This window comes from Gopherus flavomarginatus, chromosome 16, assembly GCF_025201925.1.
Source record: "Gopherus flavomarginatus isolate rGopFla2 chromosome 16, rGopFla2.mat.asm, whole genome shotgun sequence".
NCBI classification, from domain to species: domain Eukaryota; kingdom Metazoa; phylum Chordata; order Testudines; family Testudinidae; genus Gopherus; species Gopherus flavomarginatus.
Genome location: NC_066632.1, coordinates 1,244,131 through 1,268,988, shown reverse-complemented (window position 1 = coordinate 1,268,988; position 24,858 = coordinate 1,244,131). Strand labels below are relative to the sequence as shown.

Sequence of the window (24,858 nt, the reverse complement as noted above, 5' to 3'; positions counted from 1 at the left end):
GGGGCGGACTCAGTGACGCAATGGGGGACAGGGGTCACGAGGGGGGCAGCGGGGATCACAAAAGCTGCGACCGAAGGCTCGCCCTACCCTGGCCAATCAATCGGCGCGATACTCGTGCCGGTGGGCTCTACTGACCAATGGAAAGCGCGGATGCTTGCGGGTGAATTGTGTCGCTGGCCAATGAGCAGACGGGATGTTATTCCTCCGGCCAGTGAGCGGTGGGCTGCTGGTGGAGGGGCGGGGTTACGATGGTCCAATAGGGGGGCAGGATATTGGCCCCTCTCTTTTCTGGCCGTCTCCCGCTCTATGGTCTCAGGAGGCGGAGGGTTCCCAAGATGGCGGCGGTTTCCGTGTCAGGCGCCGCGTCGGTCCCCAGCCCGGAGCCCCCCGGGCCGGAGCCGGGCCCGGACCGAGTCCCCGAGGAGGAGCTGCCCTCGCTGGACCCGGCCGAGGTGCGGAGCCGCCTGGAGCGGAGCTCGCACCAGTTCCGCAACCGCCGCAAGGTCCTGATCCGGGGGCTGCCGGGGGACGTGACCAACCAGGTACCGGGGGGGGCGGGGACGTGACCAACCAGGTACCATGGGGGGGGGCTGGGACGTGACCCGCCTGGTTCTGGGGGGGAACCCGGAGGGGGCGGGGACGTGACCAACCAGGTACCGGGGGGGCGAGGACGTGACCCGCCTGGTTCGGGGGGGGACCCGGAGGGGGCGGGGACGTGACCCGCCTGGTTCGGGGGGGGACCCGGAGGGGGCGGGGACGTGACCCGCCTGGTTCTGGGGGGGGGGGACCCGGAGGGGGCGGGGACGTGACCCGCCTGGTTCTGGGGGGGGGGACCCGGAGGGGGCGGGGACGTGACCCGCCTGGTTCTGGGGGGGGGGGACCCGGAGGGGGCGGGGACGTGACTAGCCAAGTGGCGGGGGGGGGAGCCAGCCGAGCACGTGACCAACCAGGTAACGGGGCGTGGGGGGGTTGCGAGTGGGGATCAGGGAGTGGAAACGTCACTACCCAGCCCCTGGAGGGGGGAGGCTGAACCAGACTCGGTTGAGCTGAGGGGGCGGGGGGGGCTGGTATTTGGCTGGGAATGTGATCAAGCAGCCGATGGGTGAGGATGTGACTACTGGGGTGGGGGAGAGCTGGTGGGTCCCAGAGGTGTCGATCTTGGGAGGGAAACGTGGGGGCCTGGGCCGCAAGTGTGACCAGTCAGGGAAAATTAGGGATGCAGATGGGGAGGGAAGAGTTGGATTTAAGAAGCAGGGGTAGTAACAGCATGAAATAGGTGAAGCTTTTTCTTATCCCTAGCTCATGGAACAGCCCCTCAGCTGTAACCGGCGGTCAGCTACTTTCTGAAGTTGAGGGGTGTGACAAGTGTCTCCCTTCCCAGCCCCTTCTGGTGTCCAGGTCTGATTCCTCACTCGTCACCAGGGACACCTGGATGTTCAGGTGGCTGTCAGCTGCTTCCTTGTTGGCTTAAACTATAAAACTTCAGTTGATGTCTCAGGCAGTGGTGAGAATCTTTCCTCTAAACAGCTCCTGGATGACGCAGTAGTAGAGTTGAACAGACCATTTATGCTATTTGGTGATCCTGTGCTGGTTGGCTTGTGTCTCTGTAATCCTTGGTTGAGACGTGAATTGACATCCTACTCCCTCCACACCCACAAAAAATGGACTTTGTGGCCTCAAAGCACTTTACGAACATCAACTAACCCTCTCAACCCCTAAATCTGCCACAGGTTGTTTTCCTGTTTTGCAGCTGGGATGCAGAGTGGGGAAGTGACTTGCCCAGTGCTCTTGGGAAAGTTAGCGAGCCAGCATTCAAACTCTGAGTCTTTAAGTGTATCAGGTAGTTAAAGGGTTACAATTAAACTTAAATAGTTACAGCTAAACTTAAATAGTTCAGGGATACTCAGTTTGGGAGGAGGCATCACAATAGAAATGAATTTTTATACTGCGTGTCCAAGTCTGTTTGCTTCTGATCTCGTGGCAGGCTGCCTTTCTGTAGCCCACTCTTGTCTCCCCAAATTATACTCGTCTTTTCTTCCTCACTTTATTGGACAAGAAATTTAATCTATATTGCAGGCTATGTCTGTGTGGTATAGTGTTTCTTTTTAGACAAGTGTGTTTTTCAAATTTAGTTGCTTCTTTGTTTTGATTTGTTAAACTGACTGACTCTCAAGAACTCTGAAGGAGGAGCAGGTCTCATCTAACCAGATTGATTTTTTCCAATCCTGATTAGGGAGTAGGAAATCTGATTTTTGCTTCTCAAGAGTTTGTGCAAACAACTAGAGCTCATGAGATCTCATCACCTGAGTGTCTGGTTCAAGTGAATCCTCAAACACCAAGAGAAACGTAGTCAATAGCGACTCATTTCATCGTGAAACTGGAAATGTTGCACTACTCAAGGTGCAGAACAGTAAAGTTCCACAATCATCAGTCTTTTACTGGAGTTGGTCTGAATTTCACGTTGTTGCAAAACCCAGAACTCGAACTCTTACATTTGCTCCAAAATCTAACACAGCTTTAGTCTTTCATAGACCATCTCCTGCATAAGAAGCAACACAGGGCCCTGTGCCATAAAAGCACCGTGCTTTCTTGTCCTCTCTTCAGCCTGGCGAACGTTTCTATTCAGCTCCCTGCATGGGCGCTTGGATGAGGTGACCTGGCTGTTAGGAAGGACAATGGGACTTTGCAGGAAATCCTGGTGAACACACTTCTGTTGTTTTCCACAGAATCAGCTCATCAGGCCAGCAGGTAATAGTTTGATCCCATGACCTGCTCTCATTGTTCAGCTGGTCACTTGACTTCCTGATGCTGTCCATTGCCTTCAAAGTGTGGTGGCCTGGTGTCATGGAGTCCCCGGGTGATGCTCTGGAACTGCTCCCCACCAAGCCAGCCAGGACTTTGGGGAGCCTCCTCTCCCTTGGAGCAGACTGTCTCCAGGGCAAGAAGCTCTCACGGCTTCACCTCCTGGGTCTCTCCTTGGAGCATTCAGCATCCTCTGCCCCTCCGTGCGCTTCCCACAGCGAGCCTGATCCAGAGGGGTCCTGGGGGGGCCGTGGGGTCCTGCGCCCCCACTTTGCAGTCAGACGTTGACTCTCAGCCAGCCAATAAAAGAGGTTTATTCGATGACAGGAACAAGGTCTAAAACAGAGCTTGTAGGTACAGCGAACCGGACCCCTCGGCCGGGTCCATTCTGGGGGGCAGTGAACCAGACCCCCACGTCTGCCCTCACTTGTAGTCCCCAGCCAGCTCTAGACTAACAATCCCCTCCAGCCCCTCCTCTGCTCAGCTCCTTTCCCGGGCCAGGAGGTCACCTGATCCCTTTGTTCTCTGACACCTTCAGCTGGCACCTTTGCAGAGGAGGGGCCCAGGCCATCAGTTGCTAGGAGACAGAGGGTCAGGCATTTAGGTGCACTGGCCCTTTGCTTTTTAGCAATCACACACCCTTATTTCACCACCTAGATACTTAAGAACTGCCTAGGGGACACTAAGGCACCAACACAGTATTCAGAGCAAACATTAAGAACATTTCCAGTTCGTCACATCTGGCTTTCCAGAAGCACGTGTAATTGGTCTCACAAGAAACTGAGCAAGGAGCAGTCCCTCCCGTAGGTCAGTAGGCTTGCATTGGAAGGGCAGCATACAGTGCTTTTTCTGATATGTCTCAGACAGCTTAGGTGTCCTTTGTGAAAGTTGGGGTTGCACACAGAATCTTGCTCATCCACTTCTGCGTGTGGGTTTTCTTGAAGGTAGTCACACTCGTGGCTGGAGCAGGGAGCCAGAGTCAAGATTTCAGGGCTTTGTTACTAGCTCTACCATGGACTTGCAGTTTCATCTAGGGCAAGTTATGTCATCTCTCTCCATGCTTCCATTTCTCTGTCTGTAAAACACAGAGAACCACCTGCTGGTGAGGAGTGAAAGGCTCAAGGTTTATAAGTCACTTGCGCTGCTTAGCTGGGAGCTGCTAGAGAAGGGCAAAGTCTTGTGCAAAGCATTACATGAAATTGCTGCCTGAGGCAGCTGTAACATGGAGATATTAACTCACTGGTTTGAAGATCCTTATCTGAAAGGAGAAGTGTGTGTAACTTCAGGGTAGTGCTCTGGCGAAACACCCAATGTTTGTGTTGACAAATAAGCTGCTTGTTCTTGGGTTGATGAGATTGTGCCAGTCCTATGATACACACGCTATATCGTTGGGATGGGATGTTTCTCTGAGGCAGACAAAACGGCAACGTTGAGTGCTCGCTGCACATCAACCACAGGGTTTTGAGGTTGTATGTTCAAAGGATTGGCATCAGTAGCAGGATTTCTCACAGTTTGCATCTTGTTCTCACTCAATGGGTCTGATTTTTTTTTTTTTGTCCCACTAAGTGACTTAGGTCCACTGTAGCAACTTGCTGTACAGCCACCCCCTCCACAACAAAACGCAGCTCCCAGGGCTGCCCCCTGACTGTGCCCAGCTGGCCCCTGCTCTCCCAGCTGGAGAATTCCACTGCACACGTACCCATTTCAGAACACTGCCCTTGGTGTGACACAGGAATGTGAGCATTCAATCTAAATACTACAGCAAAGGCATGGATTGCACGCCCTGTGAGCATGCAGCAGTGTCCAACCTGCCTTCCCATGCTATGAAGATGGAGAAAAGCCTTCTTGGTTTGAAAGGCCAATCATTGCTGCAATGGAAACTAATCGTGTTTTGAGGGTTAACCCTGGGAACCAGGCAGTGCATAGGAGCATCTGAACTCAGACTGACTGTAATCACTTTTCTAGGGGCCCTAAGCTGGTTGGGACTAGAAGAGGTGTCTCAGGAGGTACAAATGCATCTAATGTGCATGGTGAGCAGTTTCTTGTGTCCATACTGAACTCTGACTTATAAACCCAAGGACTGAAGTAGCAGCAGCAAGGCCAGATTGTGACTTTCTGTGGCACTTCCCATTCAAACTACCAGCCACAGGTCTTGCCTTGACCTGAGTCCCATGAAACCAGAGGGAGTTGTTAAAACCAGTTCTGTGAAAAGCTGGCTAGCTGGAGCAGTTTGAGGTGTGCGCCTTTGGGCCTTGTTTACTCAGGCATGTAACCCAGATCTGCCCAAATGCAGGTAAGTATTTCTGAAGCAGGAAATGCCCGAGACCTTCAGCTCTGCAGGAATGTGGCTGTGAGAACTAGCCCTGTTTGTTTTTTATAGTCAGCCCTGCTGCTGATGGACTCTGCTCTCCCTGGCTGTGCTGGGGGTATGACCTGCTGCCCTTTCCCACTAGCTAATTAGGGTTCTGGAGAATTCTGCCATAAGGAGCAGTCCTGATTGGCTCCAAATACTCTGCTTGGGAATGGAGGGCATGTGAGGCTCTTCTCTGGGGCTGTTAAATGCAAGAGGTCATGTCACTTCTGTCCTCTGGAGCAGATTTCTCATTGACTTTGTTTATGCAGGAGGTTCATGATCTGCTGAGCGACTATGAACTGAAGTACTGTTTTGTGGACAAGTACAAAGGCACTGGTGAGTAAGCTTCTGTTGCAGAGAGCAGGTCTCTCACGAAGGGTCATTCTATCTAAATAAATGTTGAATCTTCTCAGACTGAGGCTGATCTATGTCAGGACGCAGCTATTGTGCAGCTCGCCCACAGGTGCTGTGCGAGCGAATGGATCCTTTTCCCAGCTCCAAGACCTCGGGACAGCTTCTCTGTTGCCTGGTGTTCTGGAGGGGGTGTGGTGCCTGCACTTTGTTAAAATGTGGATTTGCTTTGTCCAAGTGCTAATCTGCCTCAGTAAACACAGTTTGCCATGTAGTTCTCTGGCCGTGATGGGACTGTTTTTCTTACTGTTCTTTGGGTAGGTCTTCCTTCAGCTGTGCACACTGGATCTTATTGCTGAGGGGGCTAACATCATCTGTCAGGAAACTTGGGCTGTGGGGCTTGCAGCCCCAGCAGATGTTGCACATGCAACATGGGCCTTTATGGAAACCCCAGGACTGCTCCTCCTGTGCAGTGCTGACCTGAGGGATTTTCAGTCAAGCCAGCCCCTGACTCTCCTTGCAGACTCTTCAAGGCAGCACTTTGCAGCTGCTCTGCCTCTCTGACACTCGTACAATCTGTGCAGCTAAAGGTTCCTGTGGACAGAAAAGGCTTGTGGGGTTGCGTGAGGTGACTGTGCTGCTGGGCCATTCACCATCTGTCTGTCAGGGTGGAGGTTGGGATGCGAATGGCTTAAGCCTCGCGCTGCCATTACGTATTGGGCATTGCTAGCAATCACTGGATGTTCCCAGTCTCCTCCCTGTTGGGCCATTTGCCCAGGGAGTTAGGACATGGTGTGCTAGCATCTGGGCCTGTAGGACACCTGCAGATTGATCCTCTGTTAATATTGTTTACAGTGTTCCAGTGCTTAGACCAAGATTTCTGCCTTGTCCTGAGGCTGATAGAGAGCATGAGTACATGATACATCTTGTAAGCAAGATGGCTACTGTGCCAGCACATGCTGTTAGCCGACAGTCTAAGTGACTGCTTCGTGGGGAGTTGAGTCCTTTCTAGTAGTCTGGAGCCACTAACACTAGGTGGCTGGATGTGTGGGTACGGACAATGTGATGTGACTCTGGAGTTGGTGTGGGAGTGGCACTGAAGGTGTGATGCGCTAGCCAGGTGCTTGCTGCTGGGTTACAGGGATTCTTATCATAACTTCTCTGCTTGCAGCGTTTGTCACCTTGCTGAATGGGGAACAGGCCGAGTCGGCCATCCAGAAATTCCACTTGACCAAGCTCCGGGACAAGGAGATCTCTGTGCAGCTGCAGCCCACCGATGCCCTCCTGTGCATTGCCAACCTCCCCCGGCTCTATACGCAACAGCAATTTGAGGAGCTGGTTCGGCCTTTTGGAAACCTGGAGCGCTGCTTCTTGGTGTACAGTGAGAAGACGGGCCACTCCAAAGGCTATGGTTTCGTCGAATACATGAAAAAGGACTCAGCAGCCAGAGCAAAATCTGAGCTGCTGGGCAAGCAGCTGGGGACGCAGACTCTGTATGTTCACTGGACCGATGTCAACCAGCTGACTGTAGACCTGGTTCATTCCAAGTGCTTGTGTGTGGGCAAATTACCTCATAACTACAGTGACCTGGAGGAGCTGAGGCAGGTCTTCTCAGCAATTTCTGCCCCAACTTTCTGCCAGGTGAGGTGCTCAGCCCCAGGGGTGGGTTTCCTTTGTGTTCATGATGCTGGATCTGACGGTGTTGTCGAGACCTGGCCCCGTACAATCTGTAGGGTGTGCTGAGGCCTAGTCTGCACTAGAAAAGCCTCGCCAGAGTGGTTATTCTAGCAAAGCCTCTTGGTAGAGACGCTGCTTAGGCCGGCAAGAGAGCGTTTGCTGGTATAGCTTATGCTGGTTCCCCGAGTGAAGCCAGCTATGCCAGCAAAAGCCCTTTTTCTGGTATGACTGTGTCTGTGCTAGGGCTTTTGCTGGAATAAAAAGTCATAAAACAATCCCACCCCAGTGAACATTAGTTGGGGGTAGGTCCTGCTCTGAGCAGGAGGTGGGACTGGATGACCTCCTGAGGTCCTTCCAACACTGATATTCTATGATCACTGAGCCAGCCAGAGCTTTTCAGTACAGACCTGGCCTAGATGGAAGATGCGATCTGTACCCCGAATGCCTTAGTGCTGCCTTTGAAAGGCTCCCCCCAGGCTGGCGGGGCCGGTTGGATCTTGCCCTGGGGCAGTTCCTGGCTGGGTTAGCTAGCCAAGATTAATGAAGGCAGTGAGGTTAGGGGGTTCCCTACCTAGCTAGGATCTTTCAGGGGTGTAAAGGTTCAGGCCCTGGCCTTTCACTAGAAAAACAACAAGTGTAAATTTGCATGTCTGGGTAGGTCCTGAAAGTGACCTGTGGGGTGTCCCACTGGAAAGTGCCATCTGGCTCCTTGACACCAGTGTGGAAATGACTTGTCCTTGTGCCATCGGTCTAGTGTCTGTTCAGTCATCTAGAATGTACCTGCTCCCACATGCTGGGACGCTGCCGTCCGGCTCAAAGCCTCCAGCTTTCCTTCGAAGAAAGGGAGGGGAAATGATCTGAGGCTTCCTGCGTTAAGGAAGAAAAGGTTGTGAAGCTAAATGCTTTGCAGTTAAACCAGCCTGGTGAAACATGGCTCTGTGAGGCAGGCATGGCCTTTAGAGTAGAGAGTCCTAAAGCAGTTGGGTGCCCAAATCCCTTTGAAAATCCAAACCGAAACCAGTGAGTTTCTGGATGACATGGTGTATCCTGCCTGCCTGCGTTGGCACGCTCCCTGCTCAGCCCAGGGCTTTGAGCTCCATTAGGGCCCATTGTAAGGTCTCAGTGACCAGGCCAGAGATCCAGGCGTGTTAAGTTTCCAATTGTGTGGATGCGGATTGTGAAAATTCACAGCCTGAAGGGTCTGAAAGCCCCTGGCCCTGTCAGCCCCGGCTAGCACACAGCGCCTCTGGCCTTCGTGCAATAGCAGCCAGTGTCCTCTCCCTATTGTACTAAGCCTCCTTTTCACTGCCTTGTTTTTGTGTAGCTGGCGTACGGTCAGGATGGCCAGCTGAAAGGCTTTGGAGTCCTGGAGTATGAGTCGGCAGAGATAGCAGAAATGGTCCAGCAGGCCACAGATGGCCTGCCACTCGCTGGGAACCACATCCGTGTCTCCTTCTGTGCCCCAGGCCCTCCTGGGCGCAGCATGCTGGCTGCCCTGATAGCTGCACAGGCGACGGTAAGGCTACTTATCCAACCCTGCTCAGGCAAACTGTGCCGTTACCTCCCCCTTCCCCCGCATTTGCACTGCAGTCTGTTCACAGCTCTGTCCGGAGACCCCAGGGGCTGCTCCTTGCACCTTTCCAAGGCCAGATCTGCAGCCTAGAACAGGCTTAGTTCACACCACTGGCATGGTGCCTGGTCCAACAACTCTCTGCGCACAGCGCTTCCTTCTGTAGGCTGTAGCTACTGCTTGTGGGCATCCAGTGTTAGTTACAGGGGGAAGTTTGTGTGCAAAGCCAGTGCAGATACTGCTAACACTCAGCTGGACTGAAGGAAACAGGACACAAATTAACTTGCTGCTTATTCACAGCAGGAAAATCTAACATGGCAGTGTTGTCACTACAGAAACCAACAGGCTGTTCTGTATGAAGAGCGTTGATGCTCACTTTCCAGGCTCAGAGGGGACGAGGCATCTGCCCTGTCTCTCTGCACCTGAGACGTGGACTGTAAAATGTACTGAGCTCTGGAATTCCAGTTCCTTTCTAGCAAGCAGAATGTCCCACTTTCATAGACTCATAGACTCATAGACTCTAGGACTGGAAGGGACCTCGAGAGGTCATCGAGTCCAGTCCCCTGCCCTCATGGCAGGACCAAATACTGTCTAGACCATCCCTGATAGACATTTATCTAACCTACTCTTAAATATCTCCAGAGATGGAGATTCCACAACTTCCCTAGGCAATCTATTCCAGTGTTTAACTACCCTGACAGTTAGGAACTTTTTCCTAATGTCCAACCTAAATCTCCCTTGCTGCAGTTTAAGCCCATTGCTTCTTGTTCTATCATTGGAGGCTAAGGTGAACAAGTTTTCTCCCTCCTCTTGATGACACCCTTTTAGATACCTGAAAACTGCTATCATGTCCCCTCTCAGTCTTCTCTTTTCCAAACTAAACAAACCCAATTCCTTCAGCCTTCCTTCATAGGTCATGTTCTCAAGACCTTTAATCATTCTTGTTGCTCTTCTCTGGACCCTCTCCAATTTCTCCACATCTTTCTTGAAATGCGGTGCCCAGAACTGGACACAATACTCCAGTTGGGGCCTAACCAGCGCAGAGTAAAGCGGAAGAATGACTTCTCGTGTCTTGTTTACAACACACCTGTTAATGCATCCCAGAAACACGTTTGCTTTTTTTGCAACAGTATCACACTGTTGACTCATATTAAGCTTGTGGTCCACTATGACCCCTAGATCTCTTTCTGCCATACTCCTTCCTAGACAGTCTCCTCCCATTCTGTATGTGTGAAACTGATTGTTCCTTCCTAAGTGGAGCACTTTGCATTTATCTTTATTGAACTTCATCCTGTTTACCTCAGACCATTTCTCCAACTTGTCCAGATCATTTTGAATTTTGACCCTGTCCTCCAAAGCAGTTGCAATCCCTCCCAGTTTGGTATCATCTGCAAACTTAATAAGCGTACTTTCTATGCCAACATCTAAATCGTTGATGAAGATATTGAACAGAACCGGTCCCAAAACAGAACCCTGTGGAACCCCACTTGTTATACCTTTCCAGCAGGATTGGGAGCCATTAACAACTACTCTCTGAGTACGGTTATCCAGCCAGTTATGCACCCACCTTATAGTAGCCCCATCTAAATTGTACTTTCCTAGCTTATCTATAAGAATATCATGCGAGACTGTATCAAATGCCTTACTGAAGTCTAGATATATCACATCCACCGCTTCTCCCTTATCCACAAGGCTCGTTATCCTATCAAAGAATGTTATCAGATTAGTTTGACATGATTTGTTCTTTACAAATCCATGCTGGCTATTCCCTATCACCTTACCACCTTCCAAGTGTTTGCAGATGATTTCTTTGATTACCTGCTCTATTATCTTCCCTGGCACAGAAGTTAAACTAACTGGTCTGTAGTTTCCTGGGTTGTTTTTATTTCCCTTTTTATAGATGGGCACTATATTTGCCCCCTTCCAGTCTTCTGGAATCTCCCCCGTCTCCCATGATTTCCCAAAGATAATAGCTAGAGGCTCAGATACCTCTTCTATTAACTCCTTCAGTATTCTAGGATGCATTTCATCAGGCCCTGGTGACTTGCAGGCATCTAACTTTTCTAAGTGAATTTTTACTTGCTCTTTGCTTATTTTCTCTTCTAAATCAACCCTCTTCCCGTAAGCATTCACTATACTAGACATTCCTTCAGACTTCTCAGTGAAGACCGAAACAAAGAAGTCATTAAGCATCTCTGCCATTTCCAAGTCTCCCGTTACTGTTACCCCCTCCTCATTGAGCAGTGGGCCTACCCTGTCCTTAGTCTTCCTCTTGCTTCGAATGTATTGATAAAAAGTCTTCTTGTTTCCCTTTATTCCCATAGCTAGTTTGAGTTCATTTTGTGCTTTTGCTTTTCTAATCTTGCCTCTGCATTCCTGTGTTATTTGCCTATATTCATCCTTCGTGATCTGCCCTAGTTTCCATTTTTTATATGACGCCTTTTTATTTTGTAGGTCACGCAAGATCTCAAGGGTAAGCCAAGGTGGTCTTTTGCCACATTTTCTATCTTTCCTAACCATTGGAATAACTTGCTTTTGGGCCCTTAATAGCGTCCCTTTGAAAAACTGCCAACTTTCCTCAGTTGTTTTTCCCCTCAGTCTTAATTCCCATGGGACCTTGCCTATCAGCTCTCTGAGCTTACCAAAATCCGCCTTCCTGAAATCCATTGTCTCTATTCTGCTGTACTCCCTTCTACCCTTACTTAGAATTGCAAATTCTATGATTTCATGATCACTTTCACCCAAGCTTCCTTCTACTTTCAAATTCTCAACAAGTTCCTCCCTATTTGTTAAAATCAAGTCTAGAACAGCTTCCCCCCTAGTAGCTTTTTCAACTTTCTGAAATAAAAAGTTGTCTGCAATGCAGTCCAGGAACTTATTGGATAGTCTGTGCCCCGCGGTGTTTCCCTGCGGGCCAGTGTCCTGCAACTTCCATGTACTAAGTACTCACTTCCTGTGCAAGTTAAGATTCGAAAAGACCCGTGAGGTTTTGCAGAGAGGGGAGGGTGGGCAGTGAAAGCTGTTAGGTCACAATCAATCATTACTAGCCCAATTTCTTCCTCAATCTGAAGCCCGGATCCAGCTCTCAAAAAGAGCAGTGTATCTTTGCTTTACAACTCCAGCACTGAACTATTCCATCACAAACACCAACCTGATGTCCCTGGCCACTCCCGATCACCTGGGAGCTCCTGTACCGCAGGGTTTCTGTCTGTGCTAGGAATGTTAGTGACCTGGCTTCATGCTCTTCCGGTGCTCGCCCAAACTCCTGCTGAATGCACTGCTTGAGCTCCCATTGTCAAGTGCAACTGTGTAATTCAGACTCCTCTCAGCTTCTGCTGAAGTTCTTGGTTAGTCAGTTCTCTCTCCCCCGGCTCTTCAAATCTCGTTCCAGAACAAATGTCAAACCCTCTTGAGCCAGGTTGACAAAGGTTTTTAGGCTCTTGGAGCTGCAGGGAGGTCCTGGATGGTGGTGATGGTGTTTTGCCAGGTGAGGCACCTGATTTCCAGTGGAACGTCAATGGGATCAGGTGCGTAACTCACTCAGGCATATTGTGGTGCCGAATGGGACTACATCTGCATCTTTAGGTGCCTCAATACCTGTGTGAGTCTGGCACTGTGTGTACAGCGCTTGGTACGACCTTGCCTGGGCTCTCTGGATGCTGCCATAATGGAATAGAGAGATTCAGACTCTGACATCTGCAACTTTTTTTTTAAGGCACTTAATCGTGGGAAAGGGCTCCTTCCAGAGCCCAATATCCTTCAGATTCTTAACAGTCTGGGGAACCCCGCTTCGATCCAGCTCTTACTCAACCCCCTACTTCACGGAGCCGTTGGTGGAAAACAGGGTAAGAATGAGTAATGGGCTTTCTTACGTGGGGCTACAGCCCTAATGTAGCTGTTGTAGGGAACAGGTCCCATGGGGTACTGTGAGTGCTGCCCAGAGCTCCCCAGACAGCTAGATTCCCTCTGTGCTGACTCTTCTCTAACAGCGGGAGCAGGTGGAGGGTTGTACCGATGGTCACAGTCGCTCTTTAGCTGGATGACTACGCTGCTCCTTCATTAGAAGGAAAGCAACTGACCGTGGCTGGGAGCAGAAAATGGGCTCGAGGCCGAGCCTGTTTAGCTAGTCCGTAGCAAGCCCAGGCTTGTAACCTTCTATGGGGCTCCAGAGAGGCTGGCCAGCAGCCAGCCACAGAGCCCAGCGTTCTCCTATTGAGCTACGTGTACGCTGCGTAGGAACCCAGGTGTCTGACACTTCAGGCTTGTTCCCGTCTTGTCCGGGGCCTGCTCAAATTCTCAGCTCTGCTGGCAGCACTGACATGACGCACACGTGCCTTCCTGTTTGTATTTGCATGGTGCTAGCCCAGGATCTCGTGTCACTTGGGGGAGCCGTGCAGACCAAGGCAGAGGTGCCAAGTGGTGGGACAGAGGCTGGGAACAAGGCATTCCGTCCCACTCTGGACAACGCCTCGTTGCTAGATGGCCCGTGCCACCATTCTCCATGCAAAAGTCGGCACTGTCAGTGTGTTGGCAGCCAGTATCAAAACGGTCTTATCCTTTTTCTTCGCAGGAATCCTGGGGGCCCCCCCCGTCCATGCCACTCGTGACCAACCCAGCCCTCTCTGCTGCTCTTCTTCAGCTCGCTCTGCAGAACCAAACGCAAGCACAGCAGGTACTCGCACAAGCCACTCCTGTAATGTCCTGGAAGCAGCTCTGCTTCAGACTTAAGAATTTCCTGTGCTTGTCTCTGTATGTATATTGCTCCCATCACTTGAGCACCTCAAGAACACTAGCAGATCTATTCTCACGGCACCCCTAGGAGGTCTGCTGCAGCCAGGAGTAGAACCGAGCTCTTCTGTGGCTGAGCAGTGCTTTAACCATGCCCTCTACTAGCTACATCCCGCTTCAAGGGAGTGGGAGGAAATTGCCCCCACCCAGTTATAAACAGGCCCTTCTGTGAAGGGAGAAGCTGAATAACAGCCAGACTTTCAGAAGTGGCCACTGAATCCAACTGGTTACAAGACAGGGAACAAAGGGTAGGAATAAATGGTAAATTTTCAGAATGGAGAGGAGTGACTAGTGGTGTTCCCCAAGGATCAGTCCCCGGACCAATCCTATTCAACTTATTCATAAATGATCTGGAGAAAGGGGTAAACAGTGAGGTGGCAAAGTTTGCAGATGATACTAAACTGCTCAAGATATTTAAAACCAAAACAAACTGAAGAACTTCAAAAAAATTTCACAAGACTAAGTGGGCAACAAAATGGCAAATGAAATTTAATGTGGATAAATGTAAAGTAATGCACATTGGGAAAAATAACCCCAACTACACATACAGTGGGATGGGGCTAATTTAGCTACAACGAGTCAAGAAAGAGATCTGGGAGTCATCGTGGATAGTTCTCTGAAGACGTCCACGCAGTGTGCAGCGACAGTCAGTAAAGCAAATAAGATGTTAGGAATCATTCAAAAAGGGATAGAGAAGAAGACGGAGAATATCTTATTGCCCTTATATAAATCCATGGTACGCTTACATCTCAAATACCGTGTACAGATGTGGTGGTTTCATCTCAAAAAAGATCTACTGGCACTAGAAAAGGTTCAGAGAAGGGCAACTAACATGATTAGGGGTTTGGAGCAGGTCCCGTATGAGGACAGATTAAAGAGGCTAGGCCTCCTCAGCTTGGAAAAGAGGAGACTAAGGGGGGATATGATAGAGGTCTATAAAATCATGAGTGATGTGGAGAAAGTGGATAAGGAAAAGTTATTTACTTGTTCCCATAATACAAGAACTAGAGGTCACCAAATGAAATTAATAGACAGCAGGTTTAAAACAAATAAAAGGAAGTTCTTCTTCACACAGTGCACAGTCAACGTGTGGAACTCCTTACCTGAGGAGGTTGTGAAGGCTCGGACTATAACAGAGTTTAAAAGAGAACTGGATAAATTCATGGCGGTTAAGTCCATTAATGACTCTTAGCCAGGCTGGGTAAGGAATGGTGTCCCTAGCCTCTGTTTGTCAGAGGGTGGAGATGGATGGCAGGAGAGAGATCACTTGATCATTGCCTGTTAGGTTCACTCACTCTGGGGCACCTGGCGTTGGCCATTGTCAGTAGACAGGATACTGGGCTGGATGGACCTTTGCTCTGACCCAGTACGGCTGTTCTTATGTTGTGTGCCTAACTTGAGATGCCCCGGGCCTGACTCATCCCATAGCTCTGGTCGGGTACACAAATCTCACACAGTATGCACCCGGGCATACAGACACACTGCATGACCTCCGAAAACATTGGCCTTGAGCTCTGGCCCACCAAACCTACAGCTGGAGAACTGAATCTGAACTCTATCTCTGTCAGTGGCGCCCTGCGCTGCCCCGTTATACTTTCCTGTCTGTTAGCCTCGCTTTCTTTCACCCTCATTGACTGGCGTTGCTCCTAGCGGCGTTCCCCACCTCCCCAGAGTGGCTGGTGTCAATCTGGGCATTTGGAGGCTGGCTTAATGCTGACTCTAGCTGTTCTTCGCTAACATCTGCTCCTTTAGCTGCCCCGGTTCATGAAGTGATCTGTCTTTCTGGTCTGTCTGTCTTGCTTTGATTTCTGACCCAGAAGGCATTGCTTGGGAGCTCCCTGTTACTGCAGAACCAGGTCTGGACGCAGCTGCTGCAGAACAAGGAGAACCAGGCCGTACTCCATGTGAGTGGTAGAGGGCTTCCTGTGTGTGTGTGTGTGGTGTGGAGACGCAGCGCCAGATGCACCCTCAGGCCTGGTCCAAATTCCACTCATGCACTGACCTTTCGGGCTGGTGTGTAAACTGCACTGTCCTGTAAACTGCACACCTGTCAAAATGTCTCCTGTCACCACCTTGCTCCTGAGAGGTCAGCACTTCCTGCTGGTCTAGGGGTTTGACCCTGCTGCCATGGAAATCAGTGGGTGCCTTGCCACTGCACTTCCCCAGGAGCAGGATCCCAGCTGTACCAGCAGTGGGTTGCTGCAGCCCTGCCTGTGGCTTTAGGGAGTACTAAGGTCTCCAGCCATCCCCTCCCTCCCATTTGCAGGGGTGTGGCCCCTGGATCCAAGGGCCTGTGTAGGGCTGTAAGGGGGTTCTGAGCTGGGCATGTCGCAGGTCGCAACCTAACCTCTAATGATCTAAGCATCTCTTTGGGGTTGGTAGTATCCGTCTGAGCGGAGCCCCCCTCTGCCTCATGGGTAAGGCTCAGTTAATGTGCTGCTGCCTAAGCAGGGCTTCTGCCAGTGGAAGAGCGTGTGCCGACCAGGCCTATGGCTGCATTCAGCTGCGGCATCGTGAGATGTGTGCCGTGGCGCAGGCGGGGCCGGGCCTCTCAGCGCTGGTTCTGTTGGACAGTGTTAACATCTCCATTTGTTAGTGGCACAGGATTTGGGGTGAGCTGAGCTGGCCTCTTGGTTCTAGGGAAGCAAGTGGTCTGGACAGAAGGGAGGGCACTGCGTGGGAGTAATCTGGTTTCTATTTTCAGTGGTTTATCTGTTTAAAGAGCCATGAAATTGCTGCAGCCGTCTCCCTGGCGGCCCCTCCAGGGAGAGCTTTGAAATGCAAATAGTGCTCTGGAAAGACAAGCAGCGGCTGTGGTGTGCCCCTCTCCGGGGAAGAGAGCCAGGGAGTGCTTGTGCTAACAAGCTGTGCTGTGTTTAGATCACTCCAGTGCCGGCTGAGCTTCCAGCCCGCTCCCTTGGGAAATGGTAGCTAGAACTGCTCTCTGCAGCCGCCCGTCGGGTCCCTGAGCATGCAAAGTTTGCCAGATCTTCTGTCTTCTCTTCCTTTCCTGGGAAGCTCCAACTTCCCCTCCCATCTGTAAATGTGCAAAGCCTCCTGTGTCCGACCCCTGCTTATCTGGGAGGGGTGTGCTTGGACTGTGATCACAGCACTTCCTTGGCACAAGGTCACCCGGCTGCAACCGGACAGCTGGTATTTGGCCGGGCCTCCCCAGCTGCTGCTCAGCACAGAGAGCACTATAAACAAGTCATTGTATGAAATGTCATTGTGCACTGGCTTGGCCAGTGCTTTATATGTAGCTGGATGTGTTGCTGTATCCCCTGGAAGACCTCTGCGTGCCCCAGGGGTACATGCGCTCCTGGTTGAGAACCGGTGCTCTAGGGAATTCTTCACGTGCACATGGCTAGTGAGCACATGGCAGGCTAGTACTCTGCAGGTTCTGTCCCCGTGTGCTGTGCATGAACTGCTCATGTAGGGCCCAGAGCTGAGTGCACCTTAGGCTCCGATTTGCTTGGGTTGGCTGCTTGCAATGCTCTCACCGCTTGGCTGCACCGCTGGCATTTCATACTAACCGCGTTTCCCGCTGTGCCTTCTGCTTGGCCTTTAACCTGCCTCTTGTTTGCAGAAACCCGGGATCTTGGGGGACTCTCCTCTCAGTTCTCTACAGCACAGCACCTTGGGGTTGGCGACCGCCCCGGCTCAGCCCGGAAGCTCGCTGCTGGGAGAACTTGCCTCAGGTAACGCTGTGGGTTTGTGGCACGAGCCGATTGCTCAGGAGTTGTGATTCCTGCAGCAGGTGCTGGATGCTGGGCAGAGCTGCAGCCGCTCATGTGAGTGCAGCTTCGGTTCTCTGTGCAATGCCCCATCCCGGACGCTGGGGTTTGCAGTTACTGCCACCCTGGGCGCTGCCCATTCACCGTGCCGCCTCGCGCATGGAGAAATATCTGCAGTGCCCATCACTGGAGATTGCTGTGCTGGCATTGACTTCGGGGTCTAAAGCACGGGCATGTTGGACTGCAGATAACCCTGGAGGAGGGCAGAGCCCTTTAGGAAATGCTGGGGTGTGTTGGTGTCAGAGCTCTCTGCCCTCTCTGGAGTAGGAGCCCTTGGCATGGGCCTGCAGCGGAGGGTGACCCAACCCTAGCAGCAGGTGTCTGGGCGCCCACCTAGCTGTTCTCAGGCTCAGATGCAGGCGTGTGGGTGAAGAGGTTGCTGAGTGACTGTCTGTAAAGCGGTGGCATCTCTTCTCCCCAGGGGGGCCTCTGCCTGCTGACATGACGCAGGGGCATGTGAAGTCACCGATCCTGCCTGCGGGGGGCATGCCTCTGGCATCCTTCCTGGGACCAGTGGGGACAGAGAGAGAGAACTCGGCAATGGGGACGCAGGTGTCCCAGCTGACCTCATCTCCTGGCACCCCATCACCCCTGCCGGGCCTCACCACTTCCATCCTGGGATCGGTGATCAGTGGACTTCAGAAACCAAAGCAGGTGGAGAATGGGGTAAGAAGAGCTGCTGTGTTCAGAGTCCGCCTAGAACAAGCACTTCCCACTGCCCATATGCCGCTTGCTCCCCAGTCTGTTCGGTGCATCCTTAAGAGTCTGTAACGCTTCCAGCCTCTTGTCCCTGGCAAAGCAACGTAGTGGTCGGCAGGAGTCTGAATGGCCTGTGCGTTTTCCTCTCCTCCTGACGCTCCTCTGAGTGGCCTGCCTCGGGGCATACCATCCAGCAGCACTAATCCCCGGCACTCCTTCTCTCCTAGGCCTCGCTGCTGGGAGAGCCACCCAAAGACTTCAAGATTCCTCTCAACCCTTATTTAAACCTGCACAGCCTTCTTCCTGCAAATAGCCTGGGAGGTGAGCTGGCGGGGGGCGGCTGCCCCTTTAAACTGACAGTAGGAGAAGCATGGGAGTCGGCATGACTCTTCAACTAAGTGTGCCCTGAAAGGGGCGGATAAGGCTGGAACTGAACCTGAGCTTTGGGGGGAGGGGGGGAGCTGCCCATGCTGGGACCAGAGCAGGGCTGCAGACTAGACTATGGCTCTGCCTGCAAACCTGGGGGAGTAGGGCTAGACTCCTGCCTCAGCTCAGTGCCTGTCTGCACAGCAGAGAGGGATTGATGTTAGGAGTCTGCCAACAAGCGCCCAGCAGTGCATCTCCTGTGCTACCACCAGGACAGCCTGGGACCCAGCACTTGGCTCAGTCAGGCAGACGCCAGTTGGGAGACTCTTTTTGAATGGAGGTGGGGGCAGACTTCGCCTGTTGACCTCGTGCCATGGGGTCACGGATCCCCACTTGCCCAGGGGCACTTGGTGTCAGAGCCAAGAGCAGGAGCAGCCATTAGTCCACCGTGCTGCCCTGACTCGGGTAGGGCAGAGATCCTGCTGTGTTCGAGCTTAGGGTTAAACTCAGTGGATGGCAGGCCAGAGGGACAAATGATTTCAGTTTTGCCTTGTGGGCATTACTGAAGCGAGGTCAGGCTTCGTCTCCAACGCACTGCTAATGGCCCACGGGGCGACGGTACTGTCTGAAACTGTCCCTCTAGCAGGCATGGGGCGTCCGGGGGAAGGGAATCCCGAGGGCTGCGAGTTACCAGGGAGAGCTGCCTCTCCCTGGGGGCAAAGGGCAGGGCTGAGCAGTGCAGTTGGGTAATGGGGCAACCTGCAGTAATTCTCTCAAAAGGGAGCTGTGGCAGCTGGGCTCTTGGCTATCTGCCCGGCTGCCCTGGTGTTAATGAGTAACGCTCTTCTGCAGGTGGTGCCAATAAAGCATTTACTCTGAAGGCTGGAGTGCTCGGTAATGTTTCCAATCCCAGAATCCCACAGCCTCCCATGGCTGACCCACCACTGCCCTCTCCCGGGCTGGCAGGAGACAACTATGCTTTCGACTATCAGCCGGTAAGTACCTTGGGGCAGGACAGAGCCTTAGACCAGACTTCAGCTGGGACAAGTCGAGTCCTCTGGGTATTAAAGCAGCAGAGCAGGGAACAGAACCCAGGCGTCCTGCCTGCTCTTCTCTCGTTTTCTCCCTCCCTGGTCAGGCACACCCCTGACCCACCTGATCTTGTGTTATGGCCTCTGGAAATGCCTATGTAAGAGCCTTGTTTGCTCTCTCCTTTCTCCTGGAAGGACTTGGGATCCCGAATGTATGCCCAGTCGAGGGACCACGCTGGACCCATCCTGGGCGGATTTGGACACAGTAGGCACAAGGTAACTTCTGCTGGTATTCAGCTAGGAGCTGAGCCGTGGGGCTGTTCTGAGTGCAGCTGCCTGGATTCTGAACCTCCCTCTTTCTAGGCGACGATGCACCAGACTGGCAGCTCTGTGAGACTGGGCTCTGTGCAGCCCCTCGGGTGCCCTGCAGCTTCTGGGCCTCTCTGTGGGGGTGGCCTGCTGTTCTCGGGGTTCCCTGGTTGGCTGGTTTTGGGGTGTGGGAGGAGCCTGCCTAGGTCACTAGAAGTGGAGTTCTGCCCTGCGCGTGCCCTGCACAGCTTTCTGCCTGCTTCTCCCAGCACCATTGCACAGCTGATCGTTCCCACCTCTGCCACAGAGGCACCAGGCAGTTCCCTGTCCCGTGTGTCCATGGCTGCTGTGAGGGTATCGATAACAAGGGCCTGATTTGTGGATCTCGTCGGGGCAAGCTGCCAAGTGGAGAAACCATTCCCAGGCTGGCCAGAAAGTCGGTGATGTGTCTGCTCGCTGCTCAGAGCACAGCTGTCAGCCTTGCCCAGAGCAGGATGTCGCAGGGCGACTGTTAGGTCATGTTGGCCAGTGTCTTCCAGCTATCACGCTGGAAAGCCCAGTGCAGACGGGACGTACCGTCTCTAGCAGGGTCTAACTGGAGCCAGAGGGAGGTACCTGTTGCCTTGTCTACATTCGATTTCCAGTGAGTTAGACCACATTAGCCAATCCCTAGCCTCACGCCTTTCTATACTCAGCTAGCCCAGGCCTTCGGGCTCCATGGTGGCATGTTCTTGCTTTTCCACGAGTCCTGTGGGCCTGCTTCAAGGGGGATCCCTCCCAGCAGCCCACCGTCCCTGAGCAAGAGGGGGTATTGTGTCCTTTGCGCCAAAGAGAACTTGGTTTCATTGGGTACGTCTACACTGCAGTAAAACCTGTGGCACCGTGTCTGGGTCAATTGACTCAGGCTGCGGGGTGAAAATTGTGGTGTAGACATTTGGGCTGGGCCCTCAGCTCTGAGACCTCCCCGCAGTGGGGTTTCAGATCCCCAACCCAGCCCAAACGTCTACAGTGCAATTTTCAGTCCTGCAGCCCACAGCCAAGTCGGTTAACCTGGGCCTGTGGTGGGTCTTGGATCGCACTGTAGACACACCCGTTGATCTATTTCCACGCTGCAGAGCACGTAGGCACAGCCTGCAGTTCTGCCTCCAGGGGGCTGAACTGAGCCTCGATCCAACTTGTGATGCGGAGCCGCTTCTCTTCCAGATGTCATCTTCTCCTGGATTTGAGCGGAGCAGCTTGGGGCCACCCCTGCCGCCCTTTTACTCAGGATCCCCAACCTCCTACTTCACCAGTGGCCTTCAAGCTGGGCTTAAGCAAAGCCACCTGAACAAAGTGAGACGTCACTTCTGTGTGTGCCGGGGGGGGAGTGTCTGGGCTTCCGGCTGCTCAGGGTGCAGATGGGTGTGCGTCAGCTCGCTCGCACTCAGGATTCCACTTTTCGGAGTGACTCAAGGATCTAGGCAGGCGGGCTTGGTGATTCCTGGTGGGGATCCCAACCTGCCGTGGCCCTGCACAGCCTGGGTTTTACAGTGGCCGTGTGCTGTGGGGTATTAGCTTTTAATGGAAAAGGCCAGGCCTTCGCCTTGCTCTGGTGCTGCCATGAAATAGAGCCGCCTGGCGGATGAGCAAGCCGGCCAGTTGTACGGTCTCAGGGCCGAGGGGCAGTTCTGAGGGATGCGCTTACTCAGTGACAACAGAGGTCGAGCGCTAAGAGTGGGACCTGGAGGCTGGTACCTTCCCTCTGGGGTGAAGGTCCAGCCAGTAGTGATTAGAAATGGCCTGATATTTGAAGCCCAGCTCTTCCTGTAAGACTTGCTGGGCCAGCTCCCAAAGGGAGCTGCTCTCCCTGGAGGAGAATGGGCACATTCCCTGCTGTCTCGATGTTGCATTCAGTGCCATAAAATCTGCCACTAGGGTCGCACGGCAGGAGACGGAGATGCAGCTGCAGCCCCGTTCCCTAGAGGGAGGGGGGAGAGGGTAAGGGGTGTGTGCAGAATGCTAGGCCCCGCCAGCCCCTTGAGGTGGGAATAGGCCTTTGAGGGATCCCTTGAATGGAGAGTGGCTGTGTTGAGACAGTGGAACTGCAGGGTGCTTGTGGGCCCATGCAGTGCTGGTAAACAGGGACATCAGTGGCGGCGACTCTCTCTTCCAGGCAGTAGGGATGCCACCTGTGGGCACCGGGGACAATATCCTGGGCTTGGGACCAAACAGCCATTCCCACGGCTCCCACTCCAAGGTGAGTATCTGTGGGGATGAGGGCAGAGCTCGCGCTCTCTCTCACACTTTGTCAGTCCGCTGACGCTCAACTCCCGCTGTCTTTTCCAGACTCCGATCGGGGGCCAGAAACGCGCCTTCTCCCACCTGCTGCCATCCCCAGAGCCCAGCCCGGAGGGCGGCTATGTCGGACAGCATTCTCAGGGCCTGGGAGGGCACTATGCAGACTCCTACCTGAAGCGGAAGAGGATATTTTAACCTCCTCCCTGCTGAAGCACTATCATCCCCTCCGCGTGTAAATCTTGTACAAACTTTTTTTTAACGTTAGTCTTGATTTTGAGGTTTTTACATTTGTGAGAAAGATTTGGCTTCTCTGAGCGGGGTGGGAAGCCCCACAGGCTTCCTGCTGGAGGATGGGCCCTTCCAATTCCCCCTCCCTCCCCATCATTCCAGAACCAGCACCTGTCTGCGTCACAGGCAGCCAGAGCAGAGGCGAGCACTCCGCAAATGTACCGTACGGGGGGGAGGACAAAGCTGGCCCGTCTCTGCTGTTCTCGGTGCCTCTCTGTGGGGCGGAACCTGCTGGGGTCGTGCTGTATTCTGATTGCAGTAACTGGGAGCCTACAAACAATCCTGAGGACAGTGAGTCCTAGGGAGATGCACGTTCCCTGCCTTAAACTGCTGCTTCAGAGAGAGGAATGTGACTCCAGCAGGTGCCCATTGCTCACCGGAATGTGAGCATGGAAGCTCTGGTAGCGCAGAGGTGGCGATCTAGGGGGCTAGGCGTACAGAGGTCTAGTTACGCCGTAGGACTCCGGATCTGGCTGGTTCCTGGCCCCACCCTGCTCAAAGCCTTCAGAGCTGCGTCTGGGATGCAGCGCTCCCTAGAGGCTCACGCTGAGCTCGAGGTCTCAGGCCCCGCCTGCCTCTCCAAATTCCTGTTCCGTTTTGTTTTTTAAACCCTTCAGATGCTGAGGTTTTACACTTCTGTTTGGAAATGAGATTTGTAAGTTGCCTTTTTAATTCATGCTTTGGTTTTTATTTCCTTTTTTAACTAGCTAGGAGCAGGAATCTTGGTCCGTTATAAGGTCGCTGAGCCTGGTCATTCCTTTTTTAGTTTCTCTCTCCTGGGAATGAACTTTTGGTTCTAGAAGTTTTTTGGGGTGGGGGGGAGTCAAACATTTTCCTTGATTTCTGTTTTGCTGAGTCTTGCAGTAGAAGCTGGCTGGCAAACAGCTGCTTTCCCTGCAGCCAGGCACCCTCTGGACACTGCTTCCCAGGAAGCCGCTCTGCCTCCCTCTCCTGTTGACCAAGCTTGGAGGGCGATTGTGGCTTCGTGATGTCCGACAGGAGGCCGCCCTTTGTTTGGTGTGGAACTAGACATTCAGCCAGCTGCACCCTCTCTCCAGCTGCATTTTGAATATAGCATTACATGCAGCAGAGCCAGTGTTGGCAGCTTTGGGTATCAAGCCCGTAACGGTGCGTGCTGCTGAGAATTGGATGGGTTAACGCCTAGGGACCGAGCCGCGAGCCAGCTGATTTAGTCGAGCAGGCTGCAAAGTTCCACAGCGAGCTGGTGTCCAGTGATTGAGAACGGTGCCCTGCTGTCCCCCAATGAGGGGAGGGTGATGAGCTGCTTTCTCGGGGAAGGATTTGTATAGAGACTCCCCACTCTCTTGATTTGGGGTTTATAAAGTTGCTACCATGTTTCTACTGTAGATGCTGTCTGGCTTGCTGTATTTGTGGGGCTTCCAAACCCTCGAGAGCTGGACATTGCCTTTCCAAAGTAAAGAGAGATTTCTATCAAGCTGTGTCCCCTTTCTATACTTGCTATAAATGTGTCCTTTTCTGAACACTTACAATTCCTTGGAGCTGCACCGCCCCCTGGGGCCGGGAGCTGTTGGCCAGAGAGGGGCCTGGGAGCCAGGCAGACTGGATTTAACCATGTTTCTCTTGGCTGTGGCTAAGTCCATGAACACCAGCATCTGGTCCTGCAGACACTGGTCTGTGCATCCATCCAGCTCCATGTTAGACCCTCCAACCTTCTGTCCCCAGGGAGACTTCCAGGAGCTAACCGTTCTGGTGGTTCACAAGCCCCATCACTCCAATCCTGCACCCTATAACCTCACAGCAGCTTTCAGCATCCAGACCTCCCCACCCCTTTGCTACACTGATCTGCATCCCCTCTTGCTTTTACCTGAAGGCCTGGGGTGAGTCACAGATCATCTCCAGCCTGATCTATATTGGTAACTGCAGTTGTGTTGGGCTTCAGCCCCAATTCCCTTCCTGCTACTCTGCTCCCCGGGCAGCCGCTGAGCCGGGCTCTCACAGCTCTGCTGTCTTGTTTGCTGGGGATTTTGTTCTCGTTTTTACTTCATGCTGCCTTGATTTGGTTTCCCCTTTTCTGGTCCTTGCTTGCTGCTGCAGGCCCTGGGGAGAAGCTCTTGTGCCCTGGCCTGCGCTGGGGTTCAGCTGGGAACACGGCTCCAAGCAAGTGTTTTGTTTGCTGAGTTGAAATTTTTTAAGTGAAAAAAAAATTTGTAATGAGCTCCCCGTGCCTGACTTTCTCCTTATTAGTGTTTAGTAGGGTGGGGCAGGCCCTGACCGGCACTGGCTTCTGGGGGGTAGTCCCTGCCTAGAGTGAGACAGCTTGCACTCTACATCGACAGGACCCAGGGGGAGGGTGGGAGAAAGGGTGTAACCCCCAAGTAGAGCGAGCGAGTCATTCCATGATGGTGGGGAGGGGGGTAATTAGAAGGGGAGCAGTGCGCCAAGAAGACAAGGTGAGAGTAGCAGACAGCAGGGAGGAATGGGGGGAACTTCAGTGAATTCAGTGGGCTGCCCGTGTCCTTTGAGTTCTTTGGGGATCCCAGCGCTAGGACTGCAGGGAGGTCTGTCCCTTGC

At 52.8% G+C, this 24,858-nt stretch overlaps 1 protein-coding gene across 1 annotated transcript; it reads left to right on the top strand.

The window, feature by feature from the left end:
* Positions 1 to 317: 317 nt before the first annotated feature.
* Positions 318 to 23,761, top strand: RAVER1 (ribonucleoprotein, PTB binding 1). Its single transcript, XM_050924813.1, is given in 16 exon segments — positions 318 to 542; positions 5,425 to 5,491; positions 6,678 to 7,147; positions 8,508 to 8,699; positions 12,469 to 12,598; positions 13,324 to 13,337; positions 13,339 to 13,425; positions 15,359 to 15,445; positions 17,128 to 17,239; positions 17,757 to 18,001; positions 18,262 to 18,355; positions 19,253 to 19,395; positions 19,627 to 19,707; positions 20,944 to 21,072; positions 21,893 to 21,976; positions 22,066 to 23,761. Coding segments are annotated over 16 exon segments (2,289 nt in total). The 5' UTR covers positions 318 to 335; the 3' UTR covers positions 22,213 to 23,761.
* Positions 23,762 to 24,858: the final 1,097 nt, after the last annotated feature.